The sequence below is a fragment of the Helicoverpa armigera genome, chromosome 21 (genome assembly GCF_030705265.1).
Source record: "Helicoverpa armigera isolate CAAS_96S chromosome 21, ASM3070526v1, whole genome shotgun sequence".
In the NCBI taxonomy this organism is placed as follows: domain Eukaryota; kingdom Metazoa; phylum Arthropoda; class Insecta; order Lepidoptera; family Noctuidae; genus Helicoverpa; species Helicoverpa armigera.
Genome location: NC_087140.1, coordinates 8,779,167 through 8,788,472, shown reverse-complemented (window position 1 = coordinate 8,788,472; position 9,306 = coordinate 8,779,167). Strand labels below are relative to the sequence as shown.

Below are 9,306 nucleotides of genomic sequence, written 5' to 3'. Positions count from 1 at the left end.
TTTTAAGAAATGTCGATTAAGTATATTTACCGAAGAATGCTTACAAACTACGCTGATAACATGAATCAATGACAAAGAATATAAAATTAAAGAAACTTAAACACACGGCGAGTTTTTTATAACGATAACCGAACTATTTTCAGTTATCAAAACGCCGATTTGACTATTGGCCATTTCACGGCTGGTTATGGTTTGGTTATCGTTATAGTTGAATGGTGTAACTCACCTTTCGGTAGGCACCTATTTGATAGAATAATGAAAAGAAAAATAATACACAATTGACGCTTATACCTACTATGAAGGTCATTCCTCATTGTATGCTTAAAAATAATATAGGTATCAAGAAAATAACAAAACAAAAAATTCTGAAAAATCAATACGCTGACTAACATACTTTTTTTGCAGGTATGCCTATGGTAAATCTGCTATAAATTATAAATGACAACTCTTAATAAAACTAAGTTCTAAAGATATTTAGTCTTTTCTTTTAATCACAAATATAATTTCAAATACAGGAAAAAAAAACTTATTTGTCTTACAACAACTTAAAGTCAACTTAAAGTTCTTTACGAAAATCTTTATTTATTACCTTTGAAATACTTAGCGCAAATCATCATAAAAAAAAAACAAGTACTCTCAGCTAATTGCTCTGAAAGTCCCCTTTGCTGTTCGTGTTTTACAGTACTTACCTCCTAACTCAGATACATTTAATGGTTACTTAAGCCATTCCTTAGTGAAGGATTTGTATGACATTCTGTCACTAAGGAGTGACTTAAGTAATCATTAAATGTCTCTGAGTGGGGACGTTAGTTACTGGAATATACCAAAAAGACTAGCCTAATGTCTGTTGACTACCATAAATCTCTTAAACAACTCGTCCAAATGCGCCTGGGTAATTTGAAACCTTTGGTCTGTTTTCTTCAACTGTTTTCGGAGATATTCTTCAGAGCTGGCCCGTTCCTTCTTGTGTTCGTAAGAATTTAAATGGTCGTCTATCATGTCATCCCAATCGTCTTCTGTGATGTTGCAAAACCCGCAGTGGTAAACATCTGGCTTTATCTGCAATTACCAAGTGTGTATCAGAATTTATAGATCCTATGGCTGTCTGGGATAGAAGTTATTATTTTATTCAAAACTAGCGACCCGAAATAGCGAGCGAGCATATCATTATTTCCCCACTATTTAATGTATGTTTTTGTACACATAATGAAAATCGGATGAGTAGTTTTGAAGATTTAAGCGTACGAAGGGACATAGGGACAGAAGATCGACTTTGTTTTATACTATGTAGTGATTAGGTGCAATAAAAATAAGAGAGCAGAAACAGATCAAAAGACATAAATAAGTGAGCTACACATACATACCTCTCTTATAAATTCACCTTCCACTGAAGTTATCAAAAGGCATTTATCCAATAATTCCTTGTGATAGTCAGACATGGCAATATGCTGCATGACATTCTCTGGAGTCAGGTCTATGCGGCAGCCGTGGCAAATAATCTTATCATGAAGTTTGGCAATCAGAAAAAAGCCAAATGCGTTGATCCAATACTTGTCGTTTATAATTATAATGCACCCTTCTTCTTCATTTTCAGTGAACCAAAATGATTTCACGGTTTCCAAAAGGCGTACTTTAACTGGTGGCGCTGGGACTTCGATCTTGGATGATTTTTTCGCCATATTGTCCACATGGAGTTTACTGGCCACGTGATTTTGTAAGTCGTTCAGATTGGTGGATAGTCGGCGGCTGCAAGGATTGCAGTAGAAGCTGTTGTCCGCTCGATTGTGGCTCAATCCGTGTTTCTTAGCGAACTCTTGAACCTGCGATTCTGAAGGTACTTTTCGAGGACTTTTGTCCTTACCAGTGAACGTAACTGGCTTAGTATATAACGTAGTTTTCTCAGTACCATTCGACTTCATCCCCCAAGCTAGGGGCGTCGTCTGTGACTTTTTAGTTTTAGCAGTCTTATGCCCATCAATGTGTTTGTCGATAGCACAAGTATTGAAATCAATATTTTTGGAACACTTCTTACAAAACGCTGTCTCGTTTATAAGATCGATGTTAACGTCGTTCGCTTGATATTTATCTACGTTATCAAATAGATTAATCTTTTCGTCTTTGCTTGCTGTATTATTGTTGTTATTTGAGTCTTTTTCTGCGATGGATTTTTTGTGCATTGCCAATAAACTCTGGTGGTGTGGAGATCGAATGTGGCTTTCAGGAGATTCCACTAACAGCCATTCGCATAGAAGACACCATTTTTCCCCATCTCCGGAGGTAATGTAGTTTTTGGCGCCTAAATTTTTACATAAAATCTTATCAAGTTCAGCTGCTTTCTGTTTCTTAGGCAAATCTGCAACTTTTTCTTTTGGTTTATCAACATGTTTATTAGGTTTTGTTTCAACAGGTTTCTTTGCATCTTGTTTTACCTCTTTCTTTACATTTTTAACCTCTTCAACTTTTTTAACATTTGCGACATTTCCATTAACAACTTTATTGTTATCCTTTAATTCTGTTTTTTCAGTTTTAGCTACATTTCCATTAACAACTTTATTGTTATTCTTTAATTCTGTTTTTTCAGTTGTTGCATTTACATTTTGGGATATTTTTGGTGTATTTGCGTTTTTGTTTTCTTTTTGTACCTCATTTGTTTCGCGTTTGCTATGATCGTACATTTTATAAGCAGCTTTATGTTCAGTTGAACTGAAATGATTTTTTAGATCGTTTCCAATTATTGTATTGCAAGTGAGACATTGATTCGACTTAGCGTCAATCTGTGGACAAACGTTTGATATATTTTTAGTTGTTCGTCAAATAACTTTGCCATTTTATCCAGCTAAAAGTCGTCAATAAATTTAAAAAAATCCATATTAATATGTATTCTATAGGTATGATTACTAGCTGTACCCCGAGGTATCATCTCTGTTCTTATGGAACCAATTCCCTATAGGTATAGGCATATAGGTAAAAACCTGCCCTTTTTCCGGCTCTAGACTAGACTAAGTCATATAGACATACGACAGAAAATAAACTCTTACATCTACATATAGATACAAAAACAGAAATCTTACCACTCTATAAACGGCAGCTTCATCCTTGTCACAAACAACGTCGCTTTTAATTAAATTGAAAACATGACTTCTAGTCATTTTATGTGGTGCACTGTCTTCAAATTCATCATTGCAAAGGATACAAGTGTCTTCGACGCAGCCGTTCCAGGCATCATCGGTTATTACAAACTTGTTAAAAGCTATAATATCGTTTTGTACTCGATTAAGCCACGAAGAGCCTTTAGTTTTCTCATCAATATGAGTTGGTTCGCTTATGTGTAACTCTACTTTCTTGACGGTAGGGAAAGTTAAGCCACAGGGCTCGCAAAAGTATACGCCGTTAGCCTGAAATGAATATAAGGTGTTTATTAATACTTTTTAAAGTATATTTATATAATGTAGTAGAAGTAGTTTATAAGTCCACGCCTTCGTGCGCGTAATTAATATATATTACCCTAATTAATTTATGTGACCTTATTATTTTATAGTAATTTGGAATGACTTGTACATATATGTAGGTAGGTATACCTACTGTAAATAAAATTAACAGTCAGCAATGAACTTCGAGAGTGGTGGAGACGAGAAGAGGAGGCCTTTGCCACCAGCGAAACAGTCCATGCTAGGCAAATAAAATTACTATAAAATCATTTCCAAACTTACCTTTCTAATGAAATCTTCGCTATATTTTGCGAAGTACCCGCACGCCTCTAATTTCTCCTTATGTTTAGAATCGATGATATGCGCGAGAGTGTCTTCACCGCTCGCAAAGTGCTCGGCACAAATCAGGCAATACTGGTCTAGTCGACCTGACAGGATCCCGTTCTTAGAAAATATTGACGCCATGCTCTGGAAATAAATTAATAATTATTATTAACTAGCTGTTTCCCGCAGTTTCACCCGCGTCTCGGGAGAACCCGGACAAATTAACCCTGTTTTTTTTTTCAGGGATATTTTGGCAAACCAACAGTGAAAGATTTTTTCAAATCGGTCCACTAGTTTCGGAGTCTGGTGGCTAAACAAATAAATAAAGAAGGCTTCTTTTTTATTATTAGCAGAAGTATAGATTAGAATAAATGATAAACTTGCGGTGAGCGTAATGTGTGCTGCGGGGTTGTTCGAAAGAGTTACCGCGGCCCTGGTACATAAAAGGCCTACGACGGAACACTACGGTTTTTAGTCAGTATGAGTCTGACACTCCCTCACCGCTGCTAAACCACAGCGGGAGGGGTCATTGCATGATTTTTGACGTCGTTTAAAAAAAAAAAGCTTGATGCGCACCTGTGCCATATGACATATGCTCGGAAGCTAGTTACGAGTTCACGAGCCGCTATGAAGTGTGGTAAGGAGCAATAATAAAGGCATTCGAATCCTTTACAATTATAGATGGTAAACGATAGCTAGTAAACCCCACTAGCTATTTTTGGAGGTCATTTTTATCGACCCTATCGTCAACAAAAATATTATAGGGTCAGTTCGCCTGTTCGCGTCCATCGCCCAGTTCGCGTCCATTTTGCCGATCTCCTTTTAAAAAACTTCGAAAAGAAGATAATTAACACACCAATCAAACGAAAGATCATTACCGCTAATACATTAATGTATAAGAGGCACGCACAGATAGACAAAAGTTCTGTGCGTCCAACCAATCCTTTTAGAAAAAATAATTAGTCTAGGCTCTTCAACAAGAAAGCGCAAACACGCTGAATTTTAGATAAAAATTAGTGTGCAGCGGCGTGTTTGATGGTAAGTTTTATATTGTTTTATGTGAATTTTAGGATAGATAGCTATCTCTACAGTTTAATGATGAATAAAGGTATAATGTTTTTTATGAATTTGGTAATGTTTTTTATATTTAACGAATAAAATAAGGTGGACGCGAATTACTACATCGAATTTTACAAAACTTCCACTTTGCGTCCACAATGGACGCGAACTAAAACTATCCTCTATAATAATAAACCAAATTGCGTCCACTGTTTTCGTTAAATACTTGCTTATAAAAGATAATTAAAACATAGGTACTGTTTTATATATTAAGATTAAACTGTTCATTTTTTTATTATTTTAAATTAAAAATCAACATTATCATCATTTAAAAATCACTTTAAACTTGCAACTTGAAAATTAAACAGTAATCAGTTCTGTTTTACCCTAAAATCACAGGGAAAGACCCGCGTTGATTATAGTAAGTTTTTGGCCATATTAAATTAACAAAACAATATAACAATTTTGTGTAATCATACAACTAAAAGAATTGTTGAGTCAATAACTTATCAGACAAGGTAGAATATTCTTTGCATATTTTTTTTATCGATTTATTCTTCTCTCGAATATTTAATGCTTTCTTTAAATCTTCTTCTGTGTATGTTGTCTTTTCCTTCCTTTTTCCTGTATCCGAAGAACTTATCTTAAATGAAATTACTTAATATATTAAGATTAAACAGTACATTTTTTTATTAAGATATATACGTGGTTATAATTAAATTCTATTTTTTTTACTAAGATATATACGTGGTTCTAATTAAATTATAATTTTTCTACTTTTTTATTAAGATATATACGTGGTTATAATTAAATTCTATTTTTTTACTAAGATATATACGTGGCTCTAATTAAATTATATTTTTTCTACTTTTTATTAAGATATTTACGTGGTTATAATTAAATAATAATTAAATATTTAAATTATAATTAAAATTAAATTATAATTAAAATTAAAATTAAATTATAATTTAATTATAACCACGTATATATCTTAATAAAAAAATGTACTGTTTAATCTTATTTTAAGTTACTTAAACCAATGTTGAGAAGAATTATTTTTATTTTTTAAAGTGAATTTTAAATGATGATAATGTTGATTTTTAATAATTATGTTTATTGTTAAATAAAGAAATTGTTCAAATACAATCTTTCTTTATTAATTCTTAAAAATTTCACCTATATATTCCTTTTCTAAGCTGCTGGACGCGAACTGGACCATGGGTGGACGCGAATTGGATTTTGTGGACGCAAACTGGGTAAAACGCCTAATTCTGAGGTTTATCGATTTAAATAGAAAACGAAAGATATTTCTAATACAACTGAAAGTTAATCTTAAAATAGAGTATATAAGGAATACATTACACAAAGGACAATGGGCGATTCCGGTCCAAATGTCCACCACGAACGAGACCTATATGGCTAGATAGCCCGTTAAATGTAGAACATTTTTTGTTATGAAAGTAAAAAAAAATATAATGCCAGAAAAAAGTTATAGCAAAATCAAATACAACATTTTACAGATTTTTTTATTTTCATTTTTTCAATTACTTTTCGTGATGTTCGATTTTCGTACTTTCTGTAACTTCTGACAAAATAGAATTGTTCATTATTAGAGAGAAGACACCACCAGTTACATCGAACTTTCTTAGATCCAGGAGTATATTCAAGCACTTCTGGCGCCTCAATTGGTTAGAGATTCGTACATCCATCGGGCAAAAAAATATGGGCTGTTTATATGCAAATGTGTCTTACTCATCTTAGTTTTAGATAAAGTGAGGAAATGGAAGTGGAATAAAATAAAAAATTATAATGATAACATACAAAAACTACCGAAAATTAAGAATACATTTTTGGCTATACCTTTTTTTTGGCATTGTTTTTTTTTTACTTTCTTAGTAAAACTTACTCTAAATTAAGTGGACTATTTAATTATATAGGTCTCGTTCGTGGTGGACATTTGGACCAGACTTCATACATTCTTGCCCAATCTCCTTTGACATAGAAATGAGTGCTGGAGCATTTTTATTATCGCCGTCAAACTTGCCAACTGCACTAAATGGACGCGAACAGGCGAAATGACCCTATTACGTGTCCGTTAACAATCATATCAAAATTACGAACAAGAGACTTCTGAGAATTTGGAAAGATGTTGAACACAAACTGCTGATTGTAAGTTAAGCAAAACTAGTAGGTATCAGCGTTTCATTTGTAGAAAGATCGTTTAAAGCGAGTTCAAGACAAACTGGTTTTGCACGCCTGATATGTACCCCTGTGTTCACACAGGACTCCACACCAAATAAACATTGTTAAGAGCATGCTGATATAGCCAAACACAGACCCAGAGTTTTATCAGCTTTTACTAGGAAATGCCCCATACTTACTAAGCACCTACCTACATAATTAAGGTACGTGTTAAATGCTAGATGGCGACCGCACATGCCGTGACTGCAAACAATTTATATCTGAGGGCGACTGCACGTGCTGCTGCAGTTTCGATCCAAAACGAGTTGATGCATATTCATACAAACCAGTAGTGCAGCTGCGGCCGATTACGGCATTCAAAACGTACCTTTACGTAGTAACAAAGTGATATTTGTAACTATGTACCAATTTTGCAAATATGAGGCCGAAATATTTATGTTATATTATAAACACATTACTGGTTATCAAGTTTCCTCAACATTCGAAACTTCTAGAGAAACCAGTTAACGACTGGCCGGTTCATATACAAACAAGGATTTATTCATTGCTTATGTAGTTTGTTGGTAGCTTATTAACAAAAGCCCCATAGAAGTAATATCAAAAAGAGACCCAATAAGATTTTTTTTTATCTTTTATAAGAACTGGTTTTTAAAATCCTACCCTAACTGGAATTTGTAACTGGTTTGAGTATAGAGTAGCTCTTTCCCACAGTGACCTATAGGAACTAATTCTGGTACTTATTAAGTAGGATGTAGGTTTATTTCAAGGGGGACTTAACCAAAGGTAATCTTGATTTGACCTTTATATTTTAAAGCTCAGTTCAAAAAGTCAATGAAAATACAATAATAACAATTAATTATAACTTGAATCATTATTTTGACCTGTAGTTTATTTGTTGAATATGCACAGTCAACTTCAGGTCAGTGGTAACAGTTTTATAGGAAAATCGTACTTATTACTATTGAGTTAAGGTGCATGACAGTTACCACTGATGTGCAGTCTACCGTACCTATTAGAGTAAAAATCTTAACCAGGATTATTTACCTTTATTTAGGTGCCTACCCAAATAGAGTGTAGTTCATCCAGTTAGATTGAAAACCAACTGCAAAATAACAATAAACAAAAAAAGTGTAAGTAAAACAGCCTGATAGGCCATTCCAACTTTCAAAACATTTTTTTCACGGTGCCTACCAGAAGTAATTTAGCAATTTCCGTAAGAATGTGTCAGTCATAAATACATATGTCTATAAGGCAGGAGGAATAGTACCTAATTAATGTTTTTTATCATAATTATAATAGCTAAATATATCAATAAATTAATATTGATTTTTTAGGTAATTATTAATGAGCAAGTCTGATAAGATAATTAGTACCTAATTTATTAGGGAAGAGGTAACTTTCGTGCCCTAGGGCAATATACCTAAAGAGTAGACATTGTTGTTATAGGTACATTAAAATTAAATAAACCATTATTATGACTCATATTGCAGTTTCTAATCTTATCAGCCAACACCCTATAACCAATTGACTGCTATTAAAAAAGCTAATAAAATAACTTCCTAAAGCTAATAAAAACCTATACACAACTAAGAATAACAATATTGAATCAATTTACCTACCTAAAACTTATAATTTCACATTTGAATGTTTATTTACATACATATTTACAATACATATATAAAAAACTATCCTAGTAAAACAAAAGAAAAACTTTCAATAAGGACATAGGTATTTTAGTATAAAACTTTTGGGTCATACAGTAAACTAAAAAGTTTGTTAACAACTTTCAAACAATAGGTTTGATAAATTAAGACCATTAACTGAAGAGAAATACTTATTGTGCACATTTAAGAAATAACAATCGAATTCTAATTGGATTTGGCTGTCATTATAAACCGGCATTAACAGCCATTTTAGTAAAATTTTCTAAGATAGATTGAAATCTAGGGTTGGAGTGTAGCAAAGGGTGTGCAAGGCTTTTGGGACCTAGAAAATTTGTGTTTGTGTAAATGAACATAACAATAAAAACCTAGTGTTTTAGTTATAAATAGAAAACATAAGTAAAATGATGTACTTACTTTATCTACTTCCGCGCTCAGTCTGATACGCACAGGATTTTGAACACAATAAACAAATGCAGATCGGAACAACGCTTCTGGCACGCGCGAAGGTTCGCTATGAAATGGATTGAGGAAAGAGCAAGGAGTAAAGAGAGCTACAAATATGTGGCAGTCTGACGAATCGACGAGGATTTTCTAGAAGTTTTATGACGTGGTAAATTCCCGCCCGTAGA

At 33.3% G+C, this 9,306-nt stretch overlaps 1 protein-coding gene across 1 annotated transcript; it reads right to left on the bottom strand.

Moving 5' to 3' along the window:
• Positions 1–9,252, bottom strand: LOC110377064 (uncharacterized). The gene is made up of 5 exons (XM_021335755.3): positions 9,092–9,252; positions 3,711–3,896; positions 3,072–3,395; positions 1,365–2,774; positions 1–1,059 (listed from the first exon to the last, which is right to left on the bottom strand). The coding sequence occupies exons 2-5, from the start codon at positions 3,891–3,893 to the stop codon at positions 838–840; spliced, it is 2,139 nt and encodes a 712-aa protein (XP_021191430.3). The 5' UTR covers positions 3,894–3,896; positions 9,092–9,252; the 3' UTR covers positions 1–837.
• Between the last annotated feature and the right edge of the window lie 54 nt (positions 9,253–9,306).